Source organism: Bos taurus, chromosome 20 (assembly GCF_002263795.3).
Source record: "Bos taurus isolate L1 Dominette 01449 registration number 42190680 breed Hereford chromosome 20, ARS-UCD2.0, whole genome shotgun sequence".
Lineage (NCBI taxonomy): Eukaryota > Metazoa > Chordata > Mammalia > Artiodactyla > Bovidae > Bos > Bos taurus.
Genome location: NC_037347.1, coordinates 28,603,572 through 28,624,338, shown reverse-complemented (window position 1 = coordinate 28,624,338; position 20,767 = coordinate 28,603,572). Strand labels below are relative to the sequence as shown.

The following is a 20,767-nucleotide window of genomic DNA, read 5'->3' as shown; positions in this document are numbered from 1 at the left end:
CAAACCTGTCAATCCTAAAGGAAATCAGTCCTAAATATTTACTGGAAGGACTGATGCTGAAGCTGAAGCTCCAATACTTTGGCCACCTGATGCAGAGCTGACTCATTAGAAAAGACCTTCATGCTAGGAAAGATTGACGGCAGGAGCAGAAGGCGATGACAGAGGATAAGATGTTAGATGGCATCACTGACTCAATGGACATGAGTTTGAGCAAGCTCTGGGAGTTGGTGATGGACAGGGAATCCTGGCAGGCTGCAGTTCATGGCGTGACAAAGAGTCAGATACGACTCAGTGACTGAACTGAACTGAACACCTGGGATAACTTGTGATGTGAGGTATGATTCCAACTTAATTTTCTTGAATTATATCAGTTTCCTAATGCCATCTACCAAAAAAATCTATTGTTTTTGCACTCACTTATACTGCAGCATTATCATATAGAAAATTCATATATGTGTTTATACACATGTCTATATATATTCCTGAGGAGAAGGCAATGGCACCCCACTCCAGTACTTTTGCCTGGAAAATCCCATGGACTGAGGAGGCTGGTAGGCTGCAGCCCTTGGGGTCACAAAAAGTTGGACACGACTGAACGACTTCACTTTCACTTTTCACTTTAATGCATTGGAAAAGGAAATGGCAACCCACTGCAGAGTTCTTGCCTGGAGAATTCCAGGGACGGGGGAGCCTGGTGGGCTGCCGTCTATGGGGTCGCACAGAGTCGGACACGACTGAAGCGACTTAGCAGCAGCAGCAGATATATTCCTGAACTTGCCATTGTGTTCTGAGGTCTTTCTATCTGTGATGAATTCCACATTGGTTTCATTATTATTGTATCATTATTATGGCTTTTTACTATGCTTTGATCTAGCAGGATGTGTTCCCATTCTTTGCTTATTTTTTAGATAAAAGTAACCAAATTATTCAAAGACCTTTATTCTCCCATGTATATTTTTTAATATAATTCCTAAGTTCCCCTAAACATGCCTGATTGAATTTTGATTGAAAATAGGATAGCATCTCCTTGAAAATATTGACCATGCATATTTTAGACCCTTATTCTGTCTGGCCCATTAATCCTACTGACTTTTAGGTTTCAGTGTATTGCCTCTCTTTTATAACACTGCCACGACAGTTTCCTAATTTTTTTCCTGTGTGCTGGTATTGGAGAATTAGCTACTTTGACAAGTTATATGTGCCCATGGCAGGTTTGAAATTCAGGCCCTAAATTGCAATAAGCTGGAAAGTGTAGAAATGGGATGGGTCCAGAGAACATGAGGTTTAACAATCAAGGCTCAACCATTCTATTTTAAAATGCACCTTCCTCCATACAGCACCAGTAAGACTGAAGGACATCCTGGGGTCTCCCGCTTCCCACCCCTGGTATCATTCAGTGTTTACCAGGAGAACTCCAGCACTGTCCTGTATCACCCTTCTGTGTTTGGTTTATGCAGCTTCCATTCTAGGGTCAGTCTCCCCCTGACACTGTTAATGTCACCATCACAGGTCCTGCTTATTAGTTCAGATTATCCAGAAAACTTATTAGAGTTGGCAGTTTGCAACATTAATAAAACACATTTTTAGACTTTTATTTCCCAAGGTATGTAAATGAGGGAACTCCCCAAGTGGCGTGAGTGGTAAAGAATCTGCCTGCTAATGCAGGAGACACAAGAGATGCAGGTTCAATCCCTGAGTCAGGAAGATAGCCTGGAGTGGGAAGTGGCAATCCACTCCAGTATTCTTGCCTGTAAAATTCTACAGACAGAGGAGCCTGGAAAGCTACAGTCTACGGGGCTAAAAAGGATGGGACATGGCTGAGAGACCCAGCACACATATGTGTATATGAAACCAGTCACAAAATTTCTAGCTTGCCAGGTAATGCAGTAGAAATTTATCAAGCTAGGAAAAAAAAAAAAACAACACTACTTTCTCTCTATCACAGTTCAGAGCATGATTGTACACACTTTTCTATGTAATAAAGTACACACATACACAGAGAAAGGACATTCATTCATGGGGAAAGGGAATGAGTATATGTACAGACTTGGAAGTAAAATTGCCTGGATTGGAATCCAGTGATACTTTTGAGTTACTACATGACCTTGCACTAATTATTTAACCTCAGTTTCCCCAATCTACCAGCTACCTACTTCACAGGGTTGTTGTGAAGTTAAACTGAATTATTATATATATATATTAATACATATATGCATATATGTGCATATAAAATTGGGTCTAGTACATGGTAAGTACCTCATAAATGTTGACTGTTGTTATTATTATCGTTGCCTTCAGAGATTTCAGGAGCTTGAAATTTTTTATCACTGTTATTTATTTTTTTCTCACTGTTATTGAGAAAATAAATTTATTTTCTCTGTTATTTATTCTTTTCCCCATTTTGTGCCCTCTAGTGGTAATTTTAAACATGACTTGCTTGATTTTACATGGATTCTTTTCCTTTTTGTTTTTTTAAATGTGTTTATTTTTTAATTGAAGGACAATTGCTTTGCAGAATTTTGGTGTTTTCTGTCAAATATCAACATGAATATAAACCTACTTTTTTTCTCTGATCTTATTAAACCCAAATTATTTTACCTGCGATCTTATACGTGTATGATTGCAGGCAATTTGCAACCATCTTTTATGGATTTGGTAAGGAATAGTTTGAGGATTGTTTTGCAAAAGAAATTTTCTTCTCTTCGGTGCTTGTTTGGATTCATTTCTCAAGGAAGGCTTTGTCCAAAAGCAATCCCTTTCTCTAGAAACTAAAACTCTGCCTTTACCTTGCATTCCCTACAATCTCTCCGTTTTACACCTTGTAAAAGTAACAAGACATTTTTACATTGGCAGTGTTACTTCCCTGCCTCCTGAAATGTAAGCATTAATCTACAAAGATAACGATGTTCCAAAAATAAAATGGTAGCATCCATAAGCTATTGGAAGCTTAACCAAATAATGATAAAACACTTATCTGAAGCTATTGGTTGTCTTGAAAAATCAGTCAGCTTCCCTCCCTTCCCTTCCTTTCCTTATTAAAACCTTTACTTATTCTCACTCTGAATTTAGAGATAAAGCAGATTATTCTTTTTTTCCAGCTCTCCTGAGATATAGCTTCATGTAAGTTTAAAGTATACATGTGGTGATTTGATACACATATATTTTGTGAAACAACTGCCATAATAGGATTAATTAACACCTCCATCACCTCACATAATTCCCATTGTGTTTGTGTGGTGAGAACATTTACAATCTACTCTCCTAGCAACCTTCAAGTATATAATAAAATATTGTTGACTATAGTCACCATACTGTACTTCTAGAACTTACTAATCTTCTAACTGGAAGTTTGTTCATTTGATCAACATCTCTCCATTCCCCCTATATGCCAGTCCTGTCATCCACTCTTCTACTCTTTAAAACAGATTATTCTTAACTGTTTTATGGTGAAGGAGATTATTGTCAATTGGTATAAGCTGCAATTGCCCAGTCCCTTCCCTAATTCCCTTTCCCCTGCTGTTGTTCAGACATTCAGTAGTGTTCAACTCTGTGACCCCATGGACTTCAGCATGCTAGGCCTCCCTGTCCCTCACCATCTCCAGGAGTTTGCCCAAGTTCATGTTCATTGCATCAGTGATGCCGTCCAGCCATCTCATCTCCTGATGCCCTCTTCTCCTTCTGCCCTCAATCTTTCCCAGCATCAGGGACTTTTCCAGTGAGTTGTCTGCTCAAATCAGATGACCAAAATACTGGAGCTTCAGCATCAGTTCTTCCAGTGAATATTCAGGGTTGATCTCCCTTAAGATTGACTGGTTTGATCTCTTTATTGTCCAAGGGAATTTCAGGAGAATTCTCCAGCACCACAGTTCGAAGGCATCAATTCTTTGGCACCCTGCCTTCTTTACGGTCCAGCCCACAACCATGCATGTCCACTGGGAAGATCATAGACTTGACTATACAGACCTTTGTCAGCAGAGTAATTTCTCTGCTTTTCAACATACCGTCTAGGTTTGTCATCTGTTTCCTGCCAAGAAGCAAATATCGTCTGATTTCATGGCTACAGTCACCATACACAGTGATTTAGGAGCCCAGGAAGAGGAAATCTGTCACTACTTCCACCTTTTTCCTTCTATTTGACATGCGGTAATGGGGCCAGATGTCATGATCTTAGTTTTTTTAATATTTAGTCTTAAGCCGGCTCTTTCACTCTCTTCCTTCACCCTCATCAAGAAGCTATTTAGTTCCTCTTCACTTTCTGCAGGAAAAAAATCTTAAGTTTTTCCCCCCACTATCAGAAATAAAAGCAAAGACCTAACTGGAATTTTTCTTTTTCTATTTTACAGACTTAATTTTTTAGGGTGGTTTTAGGTACACAGCAAAATTGAGAGAAAATTAGGACATTTCTCATATGCTCCTCATAGGGATAAACTTCCCCATAACCAGCATTCTTAATAACAGATCTTAGATATTTTTACAACACAGCTCTTTATATACATTTTTAAAATATCACCTTAGACCACACAAACAGCAAATAGACATATCATGCAGTGGGCTATATTAAACTGTAAGAAATTAATCGAGTTATTTGAAAGACCCTGTATTTTTATTTATATCCCAAAAAATTAAGTCAGAAAGGAGAATTGGAATAATAAACTATATGATTTAGTGAATACATCAAATATTCAAAAAATGATCTTGAGCTACTTAATTTATTCATACATTATTTTGTCCTTGATCAGAATAGGGACATAAATATAAGAGAAGGAAAGAACCTCCCTCATAATGAGTTGTCTGGTTTGACTGATAACATTTATTTCATGATCCCTAAAACTTCCTTCTCTGAGCTTGGAGTGGAAAAAAGCTTACTATAAAGAAAATTTTATTACCTCTCCTTTCTAAGTTAGTGAAAGAAGGCATGCCCTTTTGATGTAGATTGCAATCATTACTATTGAGTAAGAAAGATAAGAGCAGAAAAAGATGGAGAAAGCCTGACCACTTGCTTCGGAAAAGAAGTATGAGTCACTCCAAGAATGGCCAACGAGGACTTTTCAGGAAGAGACTTAAACTAGATCCATAAGCCATGACTGGCAAACAGCACAGGTATTAGAAATCAATTTTTGCTACCAGTTCTTATCAACTTTCTCTCAGTTTTAAATTCTACAAGCATAATCCACGTAAGCTAATATACCTATGATGAGTTTAGATTATATACTAAGATTTATTTAATACATTTACTTTAATTCCATTGGATGGAGGAGTTAGCAAAAGCAAAATAAAATTAAAAAGAGAGATTTTTTTTTTTTAATATTTAAAGAAGAGACAAAGTTTGTCTCTTCTGACCAATCTCATCAGGCTCCTCCAAGTCTTCCTCTCTACCAGACCTAAAGCTTGGTCTTTAAAGACTTAAACAGGGATTCCCAAGTAGTATTAGTGCTAACAAACCTGCCTGCCAGTGCAGGAGACATAAGAGACATGGGTTCCATCCCTGGATTAGGAAGATCCACTTGAGAAGGGCATGACAACCCACTCCAGTATTCTCACCTGAAGAATCCCATGGACAGAGCAACCTGGAGGGCTACCGCCACAGAGTCACAAAGTGTCAGACATGACTGAAGCAACTTAGCACAAACACATTGTTTGTAATCGCTCAAGACCAGAGAAAACTCACAGCTGCCTCCAAAATTTACTGTGTGTTCCAGCCAAAACCTGAAGAGGGAGCCCTTGTCTCCAGCCTTGATGGAGGATAGGAGCTTAACTTCATTAAACAATAAATGCCAGTTAGCAAACCCAGATGGCTTTCACATGGACCAATTCTCCTACCTGCTCTTTGTAATTTTTCACTTTCTTGATTTTATGAGTCCTCATTCACTCCCTTCTCCAGTCACTCCTTCTGCTTTTAAAATGCCCAGTCACTTCTGTACAAATCAAAGTTGAGTTCACTTCACACCAGACTCTTTTCTCTATGCGATGTTATATTGCTGATTCTCTGTGCAATATTATACTACTATCCTTACCACTTTCATGTCTAGCTTTATCTCTGACAGAGGAAGTAGAAGAAACAGAAAAAATAAGATGTTCCCTCTCAAAAGAAAAATGCCCAGTCCAGAAAAAATAATTGAACTAAAGGGAAATATATGAACTCACTAATTGAAACATGTTTTATTAGTGCTTACTGTGGAGTCCTATCCCAATAACCTACAGGTGGGAGGTACAATAAAAAAGCACCAGACTAAACTGTTGGTCGCTCAGTCATGTCTGACTCTTTGTAACCCCAAGGACTGTAGGCCATCAGACTCCTCTGTGCATGGAATTCTCCAAGCAAGAATACTGGAGTGGATTTTGCCATTCCATTCTCCAGGGGATCTTTTCAACCCAGGGACTGAACCCGGATCTCCTGCATTGTAGGCAGATTCTTTACCTTCTGAGCCACCAGAACTTACTCTATTCAAGACTTTAGTCAATGAATATAGCAGAGGACAGAATGTAATGTGTAAATCAAAATACACAATACAATTACTACATTTCTTCTGTACAACACACAGACAGTGAAAGCGAACAGACAACAAAGACAAGTGAATTTCAGTCTATGAAATAAGAAAGCAGATAAAAAAGATCCAAGAAGTTGGAAATCAAGAAATTAAAATATGTAAATAGGTAAGAAGTGGACAGTTGGAATTTCTCCATTTTTCTTCAGGAACTACATTAAAAAAAGATTTAGCAAAACAACCATTAAGAAATACCACACCTTAAAAATCCAACCACCAGAAATATTCATGCTATTCTTACTTGAATTTTTTAAATTATTGTACTTCTTCTCTCTGCCTGCAATCCAGGGGATGCAGGAGATATGGGTTTGATTCCTGGGTCAGGAAGATCCCCTGGAGGAGGGCATAGCAACCCACTCCTATATTCTCTCCTAGAGAATCTCATGGACAGAGGAGCCTAGCGGGCTGCAGTCCATGGGATCACAAAGAATAGAACAAGACTGACGTGGCTGGATGGCGTCACTGACTCGATGGACGTGAGTCTGGGTGAACTCCGGGAGTTGGTGATGGACAGGGAGGCCGGGCGTGCTGCGATTCATGGGGTCGCAAAGAGTCAGACACGACTGAACGACTGAACTGAACTGAACTGAAGTGACTGGACATGCATTTAATCTCTGTATTTTAACCGAACTTTTTAGTCATTTACATTTTTACATATTTTACTTATCTGATAATCATGAAATAGGAAAAATCTTCACTATTTTCCACTCAGATAAGAAATGCTGCTATGAAACCTGCAAATTTATACCAGAGATAGGCAGTGAAGCACTTCTGAAGTGTGTTTGCTTTCTTCATCTCTGCTCCAAAAACGCAATTTCAGAAACTTTTTTTTTTTTTTTTTTACCACATAAAGGCGTAGTTCTTTTTAAAAATGGCATTGGAACCACTGGAAATTCTCTTAAACTACAAGCACTAAGTATAACATGTTTTATATTTAACAGTAACAGCAGTTATTCTATTCTTAATGAGAGTCTACATTACAAAATAAAAAGAATAGTTTAACTTAGGGTAACTGATTCCATTAATTTCTTTCTGATGATTAATATATGTATATATTGCTTTACGTGTATTTAGAAACTATTTTTATCTTATTCTTAACATTACCTGTAAAATTTAGGTACCGTAGCAAAATTTTACAAGCTAGGATTTTACTCAAATCCTATCTTCCAATGGAAATCTGCCTGTGTATTCTTTTGGCAGTCTATTTTGCCATTTATCCATCTGTAAAATTTTTTGATCTTTTACAGTGGGCTGGACACTATTTTAGGCGCTGAAAATACAAAGCAAGCAAAAGCAAAAAGGGCTCTGGCCCTACAGAACCTGTGTTCAGTACAATGACCTAAGCTAAAGTGTAAAACACAGTGCAAAGGACTCGGGAAGTTCTCAAAATCAAGAGCTCAGTGCAATCGCGAGATGAAGCAAAATAGCAATAATAATACTGTAATCTAGGTTTTGCTCAAAAAGTGGGCCTCTGCTTCAAATTTTATTACAATCAAAGTACAAAAATGTCACTAGAAAGACAGCACTTGGGATCGAGATGGAAATGTATAAGAAACTGCTCAAGTTAATGGAATGGAATTAATCATATTTTAAGATTTCTGGTGTGTGATATTTCATTTTTTAAAAAACAATTTTAATGTGTACATTTATTCCCAAAGTATCTGCAGAGAGAATAGACTAGTATACAGTACGGGCTCCTATCTTAATATGCTCACTATAGCTGAATGTTTATACCTTGGGATTTGTGAATGAAACTAAATGTTTACTCCTTGGGCTTTGTGAAAAAGTGTCCTAAATATTTCTTTCTCACAAATTTAAGTTAGGTAGAATATTGTTACTCATGCTTATAGCTAATTTTCTGGGTTTTTTTTATATAGTTTCTATATATATCCTTCCTAGAGTGTATCTTAATTGTAGAGGTTTTAACCATTTGATTTTTCTTTCCTGTTCAGTTGGCTTTGGTTTGTGTTGTTTATTTGTTTTACCTTGTTCTGTTTGCATGGAGATTTAAGAGTAAACAGTTTATATATGAATTTGTATATGCATTGGAGAAGGAAATGGCAACCCACTCCAATGTCCTTGCCTGGAGAATCCCAGGGACGGGGGAGCCTGGTGGGCTGCTGTCTATGTGGTCGCACAGGGTCGGACATGACTGAAGTGACTTAGCAGTTTATATATGAAAAAAAGACACTGACAAGAAACATCCTAAAGGGCTCATTCTCATATATATTTATATGTGTGCATGTGTGCTAAGTCATTTCAGTTGTGTCCAACTTTTTGCAACCCTATGGCTCCTATGGAGAAGGCAATGGCACCCCACTCCAGTACTCTTGCCTGGAGAATCCCATGGACAGAGGAGCCTGGTGGGCTGCAGTCCATGGGGTCGCTAAGAGTCGGACACGACTGAGTGACTTCACTCTCACTTTTCACTTTCATGCATTGGAGAAGGAAATGGCAACCCACTCCAGTGTTCTTACCTGGAGAATCCCAGGGACAGGGGAGCCTGGTGGGCTGCCGTCTATGGGGTCACACAGAGTCGGACACGACTGAAGCAACTTAGCAGCAGCAGTAGCATGGCTCCTCTGTCCATGGGATTGTCCAGGCAAGAATACTGGAGTGGGTTACCATGCTGTCTCTCCTCCAAGGTATATTCCCAACCCAGGGATTGAACCCACATCTCCTGGGTCTCCTGCATTGGCAAGCAGATTCTTTACCACTGAGCCACAGGGGAAGCTTAATAGATTTATATTATACAAATACATGGGCTTCCCAGGTGGTACCAAGCTTCAGAGGTAGCTCAAACAGTAAAGAATCTGCCTGCAGTGTGGGAGACCTGGGTCAGGAAGATCCCCTAGAGAAGGAAAGACAACCCAAGTATTCTTGCCTGGAGAATCCCATGGGCAGAGGAGCCTGGCAGGCTACAGTCCATGAGGTCACAGTCAGACACAGCTGAGCGACTTAATATAGTATATACTCCAGGTGGCGCTAGTGGTAAAGAATCTGCCTGCCAATGCAGGAGACACAGGAGATGCAGGTTCTCCTGGGCGGGGAAGATCTTCTGGAGAAGGAAATGGCAACCCACTCCAGTATTCTTGCCTGGAGAATCCCATGGACAGAGGAGCCTGTCCATGGAGAGACAATCTATGGGTTTGCCAAGAGTCAGACATGACAGCAACCAAGCACACATGCCTATCAATTTAGTTTTATAAGGAATTTGCTCATGCAGTCAGGGAGACTGAAAAGTCCCAAGATCTGCAGGCTAAGCAAGCTAGAGACTCAAAAAAGCTGAAAGCATAGTTCCAGTCCTTAGGCCAGTAGGCTTGAGACCCAGGAAAAGCTAGTGTTTCAGTTTAAGTCTGAAAGCAGGAAAAACTATTATCTCAATTCAAAGCCAGTCAGGCAGAAGGAGTTTCCTTTTACTCAGCTTTTCTGTTCTATTCCTGATCCAAATATGAAATCTCATCCAAACACCTTCATAAATATATCCAAAATAATGTTTCACCAAATGCACGGGTCCAGTCAAATTGACACATAAAATTAACCATCATTCGTGACTTTAATTAGTATCCTTTGTCTTCTCAAGCTTACAAATAATTCCATAGCATTCAGAGGAAAGAGAGAGAGAGTTGACACAATAACAACCCACTGACAACTACTTACTGCATACTTACTGTTTGTTCAGAGACTGCCTTCTATGTTTTGGTCATCTGTCTGTGAATCTAATCTGTGCAATCAGACCTAATCCATTTAGGTATATGCAGCAGGAGGTCAAGATGAGATGAAGAATTTTCCTGGGAATTTAGGTAGTACTAAAGGGGGAAAGGTTAGCACACAGAATGAACAAGCAGAAGTAAAGATAGGGATAGATATGACACATTAGGATAGAGAGTTCAGTTTACTTGGAGCAGAGTATGCCTATGTATCAGTGATGGGAAATAAGGTTAGACAGATAGGGATGCGGTAGTCCATTTATGAGAAACTTGAAACTTACATAGTGCATCTGTATAGTGCTCTACAATTTTAAAACTGCTTTGAGATATTTATCTTTTTTTAATCCTTTAAACAAAACCACTTTTAACAACTTTGTAAGGTATATATTGTCATTATTCATTTTTATAGTGGAGAAGGCTTATTATTGTATAGACGTTGGAGCACTCATCTGATTCCTACATCCGTGCTCTTTTCCCATTGAAATGCCATTCAAGGACCATTTAGGATTCTTGAGCAAGGAGTGTTACTATAAAAACAATGTTTTAGAAGATTTGATCTTAGTTTATGAGATGCATTGAAGAGTGGCACCTGGAAGTCAGGAGGAGGCAATAATGCTTTGTGCTTATCCAGGCATTAAGTGTTACCACAGAACAAAGAAATGTAGGAATATTGATATGCGTGCAGTCAGTTTTAAAGGAAGAAATGACAAATTCATATGTGTGATCTATTAATATGTATGTAGTAAGATATACAATAAAGGCATAGAGATAAGAGAAATAGATCCCCACTTTAAAAATTTAGAGAGATATATTTTATCTATTTCTAAGTTTAAATTCACCTTAGTTTTAAAGCTGTACAAATGTTCAATGTCATTTTTGTCTTACATCATCTTGTGATACCCCTCACATTTAAGGGGAAAAAGCTCTCACAAGAAGTTCATTCTCATAAATTTAAAATCATCTCATGGAACACCCAACAGATTCAAACAACTTGAAAAAAAGATAATTGTTGAAAGTACTTCTATGTTTAAACTACTTTTTTTTTAAAGTCTCTCTTTTCTCATGATAATGACCTTCATTATAATACTGCTAAAAATATCTCACAAACACTTTTGGACAATGCTCATATATAGAGTGTAGCTCATATATAGAAAATTGAAAAATAGGCCCTTAGCAAGAGAGGATTGAGAGAGAAGGCTATTCTGAGAATTTAAAAATCAGAACAAAATGAATCATTAAATTTCCACTTATTTTTAAGATACACATTGAAAGCAAACTTTGAATTTAATTCAATTGACCTCTGTTTCCTTTCTGGTTTGATACAGAACAAACATATATTCCTTTAGGATAAGAAATTGTCCAAGCAAATAAAATAAACGTAGTTCTTGTAGACTCAGAGCAAATCCAGTCATTTAAAAGACTTTGTCATCATATTTAGAGTAACAGTCAAAGGAAAATTGGCTTTTATAGGTAGAGTTTATACTGACCAATTCTCTGTTTTGTTTGGTTTTGGACACTTACTCATTTAGAATTTAGATAAGAAATAAAATATTTTTTTCAAAATATTTTTAAAGATTTTTATATGGATCATTTTAAAAGTCTTTATTGAATTTGTTACAATATTGTTTCTATTTTATATTTTGGGGGGTTTTTGACTATAAGGCATGTGGGACCTTAGCTACCCAACCAGGGATCAAATCCATACTGCCTGCGTTGGAAGGCAAATTCTTAATTACTGGACTGCCAGGGACGTTCCAAAACACTTGTTCTTTATCTTACATAAAGATTCAAAGAATGAAAAAGAAAACACAAAATAAATATGACATAGTTTCTACTATTTAAGAGTTTAGAAAAAGATTTATGAGTGTCAGAAAAATTGAGCAATTGTTGTTTTAGCCAAACTCACTACATGTGAGGAAGAAATAAGTCCAAATTGAGTTTATCTAAATCAATGGTAGAGTTACTAGGGTGAATGAGAGTAGGCACGATGGGTATCAGGTGGTTGAGAGGGAATGTCCGTAATAAAGCTTCATCTAGATCTGTCCTGCAGGACGGAGCACATCTGAAACGGCAGTGGGGAAGGACGAACAAGCTGGATGAGTGTGAGGCACAGCTTGACTATTGGGAAGTGTGGGGCCAAGGGCCCTGCATGTTAATAAAGAGTCTCTAACTCAGTGGAGGGGAAATTTTTTTTTTAAAGCAGCATGAAAATCTATCATGAGACTTCTATAGACTCAAGATACTTCAAAATGAAACTGGCCAAAATGCCAAACCTTACATATTTTCCACCAGAATGCAGAAATAGAGATTCTCTCTAAAAGTATGATGTTTTGATTTCCTGTAAAAAGAGAAAGCAAGGGAAAAAGGAAAGAACATTTTGTCAGGCTGAGTTAAGTACTTTCTTACAAAAATAAAGTTCAAGATTAATAGTAATTAGAGGGGAAGGCAGGTAGGGGGAGAGCAAAATGGCTTAAGGGATCAAGTGTATGGTGACGAATGGAAACTAAACCATTGCTGGCGAGCACGCTGTAATGTATACAGAAGTCGGAATATAATCTTCTACACATGAAACTTATATAATGTTATCAGCAATATTGCCTCAATTTTTTAAACCATCAGCAAAAAAAATGTAGTTCTGCCTTAGACTATCTTTTTGTTTCCTATTGGCAGAAAAAACAAACAATACAATTCAAACAAACCTTAATATAAATTTTATTTTCTTCCTCTTTACCTTATGCATAGTTGAGCTACCTATGGATCATTTATTCCATCTACAAAATTGCAGAAAAAAATTTTAAACCTTTTCCCAATATTTTACAGAAATAATAACCTATTTGTGCTTCATATTTGATTGGCTTCATGTAAGTTTATTTTCCTTTAAAAAAATCACATATCAAAATGTGAGAAACGTTCCTTCCCCCATCTCAAGCTATGTTTCAAATTGCTCAGGTGGTGCTATCATCAGGACTTTACCTATTCTTTCTGCATATATGATAATCATCATTTGTGTTTCTTACAAGTCTTGTAATTTTTACTAAAATACTGATTTCCTGCTGAGATACTTCTAGTGCATACACACCATATTTTTGTTTTCTTTCACCCATCTGCTGGTTGTGAACATCAAACTATAACTGATATCCAAATAATCAGAATCGATGTTGGTAGAGGGTCAGAACTCAGTAACTGAAGACTAAAGAAATGAGTGACTGGATGAATGACAAATGAATGGATGTTAAATACAGCCGTGTGGGAGAAAGGATATATTGATTATATCTGTAATTGATCTGGAAAAAAAAAAAGATAAATATCCTGGCAAGATAAACTTGTATTTCAGCATTCAACTAAAATTACAAGTAGAGAGTAGAAACAATTGTAAAATTGTATCCTGTGTAAGTAATACATACAATTATTCTCTGTGTAAAAGTTTTACGATATTGTAGATAAGATTAACGTCACTTTGAATATAATACCATGGATGATACATATAATATTGATTTGTGGATATGTGGAGTTCTTTTCCCCAAGTGAACTTTGAACAGATGTTTTGTAATAGAAATGAGGGACAAAACCAAGGCAGACTATCTACACAGCAATAATAGAAATAGTTAATAACTCCTAAATTCCAGTCACTTTTTAAAATACTTATGTGCACATTAACACACTTAAGCCTTACAAAGACCTGAGGTAGTTACTAGATTCTTCCCATTGTGCAGATGAGTAAACTGAGGCATTTAGAGGTTAAGTGATTCCTCCACAGAAAATGTACAGAGAAAGGGGAGCCTATGATTGAGTACTGATCAAACAACCACCACTGACAGGCAGTGGGCATCTGTGTTGGTGCAGAACAGGCTCCCACCCAAGTTAACTCACATTTCTCATGTCTGTGGAATACTCTAGCAGATTCTAGGATTTATATTCTATTTACCAATTGGTTGTTCTTCTCATATATGGGAAATCTGCTTCAGTTCTCAAATGTGTTTCTTCTTGATGAATAACTGAATCAAATTCACAAGTGGGGACTCAGATATACCAACGTCTTCTGGAAATCAATATTAATATACTCTTGTTCAACACAGATGATACCAACTAAGCATCATGCCCATAAGCTACACATCAACATGTGAGGCATCTTCAGTGTGCCTGAATTGTCCTACCCTTGTGTTAACTTACACATTAAATTCTATGTATCTTTCAAATTCTTGCTAGGCTGCCATCTCCTCAGTGAAGTCTTGCTGCCCTGTATTTTTTTCTGTCTCGTACATGCTGTTAGTATGGCACCATTATTCTAGATTAAAAATTTTTTTACATGCCATTCTCACACTAGGCAGTCAGATTTTGAGACTAATTATGCTGTTAGGGTTGCCCAGGTCTGATGTTAGATGCATTGCAAATGCCTGAGAAATAAATTGAAATCTGACTGCTATATCAGCACCGTTGCAGTCTGATTTACACGACTACCTTTACAGCTCTTTTTAGCTAGGACATGAATTAACTCCCATTTGCTTCATAACTTCCCCCAAATAGTCCACAAAGCTATATTCTTCCCATATGCTTCATTCTTCCTATTTTATTGATATTCTTAGTAATATTTTTGCATTTGGAGGGAGCTTTTTATATGCCTATTAAATTTAAGAAGAATTCTACCAATTCAAAGTCCCCACATATATTGATAGTGGCAAATTTAATACAGTGCCCATTTTTACAAAAATATATTGTCCTTAGAATTATAAAAAACAACATCTAATTCTACCAAAATGAGCTTACTAGCAATTGTTATTCCCACTCAAGGATAAATTCACTTTTCAAATAAATTTCCCTGACTATGAAGTTCTGTAAAAAGTAACTCCTATTTCTAGCAGGAAAGCCGATTAAGAAACCCTGCCATCACTGTAAATGCCTAGACACAGCAGGTGAAATATAACAAAACTTATTTTAAGCGCCTAAGTAAGTTTTCAACAAAGAGGCGAATTGGTGAGTACCAGAAATAAACTGGAAACTGAAAACCAAATGGTAAGCATGTGAATGGAACCTGAGACGGTCCTGTGATGTGTTTTTCCTCCCAGAACTTTAGGGACTCAAGCTGTACATTCCCCAAGACAGGAGGAACAAGGGGTGTGCTCTCCAGCCTGTGCAAGACAAAGAATTGGAACTTAGAGAACGGAGTGGGGACCCTTACATGTCTACACGTTTGGTGGATGATTTATTTTTTTAAATTGCCCAATGTCACGGGCAGATAATAAGAAAGCTTATCCCATCTCTTCCTCTGCTCTATGTGGAAAAAATATATATATATTGGGGAATATATTATTACACAAATATATTCCCAAATAAAGTGAAATTCTAGTCCTATGGTTACAACGGGCTTGAGGGTAAAATTAACATGTACTGTTAATGTGTCATAGTGTCCCTGAGGCAGTGATTACCATTAGGCGACCTGGTACAGCTAACACAGAGCTGTTCGGTATACATGTGTTCTAGGCCACGTGTACAATCTCACAAGAAAGGGAAGACAAAAGTGCTGGAATAAACTAACAATTAAGAACTAACAGCACGTATGGAAATCACAGAAAAAAATAGCCATGAAAGAGACTGATCAGACACAACAGGGAAATTAGAGAGACTCAAGAACTTGAGCTGCAGAGAGGTAATCTAAAAGGGAGTATAAAAATATTACTTACCAATTTTTAAAACTTTTATAAATGCCCACAGGAATAAACATGGTTGTGTTGACAGGTAACACAAGTAATGCACAGACACAGAGTGTGGAGGTCTACAGGAAGTAGAGATCAGACAGTCAAGATGAGAAAAACAGACCCGTTTAGGGGAAACAGTTTGAAGGAGAAGAATTTAGTAAAAATAGCATAATTTTGGTGCATATTACAAAACCGTGAGGAGTAAGGTTAACCACATAGAATAAGTCCATTTCAGGGCTTCTTAGGTGGCCCAGTGGTAAAGAATCTGCCTGCCAATGCAGGAGCCACAGGAGATGCAGATTCCATCCTTGGGTTGGGAAGATTCCCCTGGAGGAGGAATTAGCAACCCATTCCAGTATTCTTGCCTGGAAAATTCCATGGACAGAGGAACATGGTGGGCTATAGTCCATGGGGTCGCCAAATGTCTAACACAACTGAACGGACTGAGCATGCACGCAAGCCAAGCAGAAGTAGACAGTGTGGTTGGTTTCCAACATCCACCCCCTCACTTCCCCGATTAGAGGCAGTATAACGGGAATGAAACTCAGTTTTGGATGGGTGTGCTTTATCCTCCTTGCCCAAACCATGTGTGACCTAGAATGCAGTACTTTAATAGTGAAGGACAGGGAAGCCTGGTGTGCTGCAGTCTATGGGATCTCAAAGACTCAGACACAACAACAACAACTTTAACTGTAGGAACTCTGCCTGCAAACAGCCCCTTGACACTCCATGCCTCTGGTAAATTCTATTCCCTTCTGAAAGTTTAGTGTCAAACAAGATAAAAACAAAACAAAACACACAAATGAAGCACTTTAAAATATCCCTGCTGCCTTCAAAGCAGTACGTATGTAGTAGCCTAACAGATATTTAGAATTCTGATTGGGGTAATGAAGGAGAAGGGAATGCAAGTAATACAAATACAAGTGATGAGGTGATAAATGTTTCAAAGCCAGGTGGGGGGTTAAGGGCTGATTTGTAGCCTTTGCTGATTTCTATGATATAAGCATTCCCACCATGACTGACTTCAAGCTTCCCTTTAACAACCAGCGTGCAAAATGTCTGATTATTTAACACTTGATTATCTCAAACCACTACAAGTTGGCTCCAGCACACTGCTGTCAGCCGACACTCAGAAGACAGTATTGTACCATCTCAGATACACCCTCCCATGAGAGTCGTCTATTGTATTTTCCTAACTGGTTGTATCAACCCATGGATAGTAAATATTCTCAGATTCCATAAGTAGTGTTACTGCCATCTTAGGTGTTTGATGGTAATGTGGACTTTGTCTTTGTCTTCAGATAAATAGAAAATTTATACTAATGGAAAATTGGGAAACAATAAACCAGAGTCTATTTTAAATTGGACTCCCAAGCTATAAAATATTATAATATTTCTAAATTTGTTGATCATTTACTCAGCAAAATGTATTCAACACTCTCTAGGCACAGTTTGTCTTCAACCAACCAAACAATTCCGTCTCCCCTGCTCCCAGAAATGTTCTTTAATTTGGTTTTAAAATATTCCATTTATTTCTTCTATGTAAACAGGATAACAGGCAATATCTGTACACAATAATCATATTTTATAAGTATAAATTGTGGAAGGAAAGAAACATACTTAAATGTTTAAAATATGACAGATCATGGTAAAACATCTGCAAGCAGAACTTTTTTTTTAAATAAGCCACCTGAATTTTGGCAAGTCACAAGATCAATAATCCACTATGAAAGTAATTAAAATAATTGACTGTAGTACTTTTTGTAATAGAAAAAATCTGAAATGTCCATTAATTAGAAAATAAATTTGTGATAAATCCATAAAATGGAATGTTACATAGCAGAGAGGATGAATAAATCCAAGCTATACAAATCCATATGGGTGAACCTTACAAATTTAATATTGAAAAAAACTGCCAGCTTATATATATAATATGATGCTTCTTAAATAAAAACTCTAAAACTTTTGTATATACATATTATCAGTTCAGTTCAGTCGCTCAGTCGTGTCCGACTCTTTGCGACCCCATGAATCGCAGCACGCCAGGCCTCCCTGTCCATCACCAACTTTATACATGGACTTATATACATATAATCTGCCATTCATGGTGGTAAAACAGAAATCTCATGAAAGTATTTCAGTAACCTCATAAGTTGAAAGAAACTTTATGGTATTAAAAAGAGATTCATAATTAGCTTTATCTATATCAGAATGTTTTATTTCTAAGTTGGTGATTTGCATACAGATTTTTGTTTACTTTTTGTCCTTTTGGAATGTATGAAAATTTCCATATTTTAATAATTAAAAATGTAAAATCCATTGACTAAACATTTATAGCTTCACAATATTTTGTGATTTAAACATTAGTCAACAGAGTATTATACTGTGCATAAAAATCCTCATTAATCTTTCCTACTTTCAAGTTTGGAAATTAATTTCTTAAATATTTAATTAACAATATGTCACTAATGTTATTAAGGATACTCTACGCAATTTCAAATCATAACTTGCAGAGTAATATATTTATAAAACATCAGAATTAATAACTAGGAATGAGAGATTAGTGTCATCTTACTTAGAATAAATATAAAGATGACACAAATTCAATCTCTCTTTGTTATTCATCATCCACGTTTCATCCCAGGAAGATCTACTAGATTTTTCATGCTCAAGATTTGTGATGTCATGTGAATGTGTATGCTGGTACATGTGTGAACACAAATATGTGTTCCCATGTATGTGTATCCAGAGAAAAGTGTCTGTGATATAATTTTTAATTATGGAAATTGATCCAAGGAACAGAACACAAATTGTAATTAAACAGGAATATTTAGTTTTTCTGAAACTAAAACATTGATTAAAGAGACCCAAAGAGATTAATTCTCTGACCTAGAAACCCTAGCTTTGCCAAATTCAGTATTGAAATTATATATTGGATATAAACACTGTTGAGAAAACTGAATAGGCTAAGGAGAGTATTTCTTCTCCTTCCATTGAATTTTAAGGTCAGATTCAGGCAAAAATTGCCTTGCAAAGGGTTGGGTTTGGGAAAACAAAAGTCCAATTAACCATAGATTTTCAAAATTCTATCCCCAGTGGTCTAGTGGTTAGGATTCTGCACTCTAGAAATTCTAGGCCTCCTTTGATCTCTGACCAGTTTTGTGACCTTACTTCTCTGATGTTATTTTTCTATTTCATTTTTCTCTCACTTGTGTAAATTATCCGATGTTCTCTGTGTTTACAATCCATTCTGATTATATTTATTTGTTATAAAATATTTAGTAGAATTTTTTTCCCCAAGACAACCCATGACTTACATGTGCCTCAGAATTTCCCCTGAGATACAGAAAGTTTCCTAGCACTACAAAAAATGAAACAAGATATTTCTCTGGTTCATCCTTGGTAGGAAAATTTAGATTACTTGGCACCTAAAAGAACAAATAATGTACATGTACTTTCCCCAAAATGAGGAGAAATAGGATGATTTACTAGTGCTTGAACTTTTCTAGTCAGCAAGGGCCACGCAATTTTTTTGTGTGTGTAACTAATTTAACTTTATCAAATTCTAGCACAAATTTATTTAAAAAAATATATTTATGACCCTATATGGAATATTTTTATGCCCCAAGTTACAATTTAAGTAGGATTTATTTACTTTCAAATGGATTTGTCTAACATTTTAAATATTTAATTTAAAAAATTAAATCTTAATTCAAATTTTAAGGTGAACATTTATTGCATAAGGTGGTATTCAGCTTTATTTTAATTAAAATGTTATATTAATTGACATCTTGCATACATAAAAATGAACTTATGGTGATTCTTTTCATTCTGTTTTGTTTCATTTTTAAGTAAGGGTCGAGTTGCAGGTGTGACCAAACCAAAACCTCAATAATAATCCTTGTAGATGAATGAATATTCTGAAATGTACAACTCTAGTTTGATAAAGTAGTGAAGATGAGCTCATGGTGGAAATAAAATATAGTGATATCATCACAGGGGTTCCCTAGTGGCTCAGTGGTAAAGAATCCACCTGCCAATACAGGAGATGCAGGTTCGATCGCTGGGTCAGAAAGATACCCTCTAGAAGGAAATGGCTACCCACTCCAGTATTCCCACTTGGAGAATCCCATGGACAGAGGAACCTGGTGGGCTATAGTCCATGGGGTCACAAAGAGTCGGATATAACTGAGCAACAACAACAATACCATCAAAAGAAATTTAATCTGTACCTTCATAAGAAATGTTGCTTTTTTAGGATGAAAGTACAATTAATTGCCACATATCATTATTTGTTTGAAGTAGTCAACTCCTTTGCCTAAAATAGTCCAAGAGGGAAAACTTCCCTTTCTTTCTTTACCACCACCAGCAAATTTCCCCAAAACTTAAAGGACAAGTTATCTTACACTTACAAATGCTCAACTGGCTTCTCGAGTCTTCTGACCCCAAGAATAGACTTTTGTCAGGTGCCTGCCAGGTTCCCATGTCCACATCTGTCCCCCGGACTCAACAGGCTGCTTGCTGGAATGTCCTGCTGTCACCACTGGCCCTTCATCTGCCAAAACCACCAGTGTCTCCACTCTCCCGGGTGTCAGCTGGCCCAGCATCACCCTCATGCACCAGCCACCAGGAGAACTGCAGCAGCCCATGTGCTCAGGCCCGACTTCATAGATTTCACCGTAGCTCTGTTTCCTCCCATCACATCTAGATCCAGGTAAAGTATTCCGCCCTGAGACCTGAAACAGAGCTCTGCCAGCACCTAATAACAGAAGTGTGCAGGTTTAATGCCCCATAGACTAACTTAGACTAAATAGAGTCA

At 37.2% G+C, this 20,767-nt stretch overlaps 1 protein-coding gene across 1 annotated transcript in view; it reads right to left on the bottom strand.

The window, feature by feature from the left end:
- EMB (embigin) overlaps nt 1-20,448 on the bottom strand; it is a 169,955-nt gene extending 149,507 nt beyond the window's left edge. Inside the window, exon 1 of the mRNA XM_024981475.2 lies at nt 20,361-20,448. Coding sequence (XP_024837243.1) covers nt 20,361-20,433 — 73 coding nt within the window. The 5' untranslated portion in view covers nt 20,434-20,448. The remainder of the gene's footprint in view (nt 1-20,360) is intronic.
- Nucleotides 20,449-20,767: the final 319 nt, after the last annotated feature.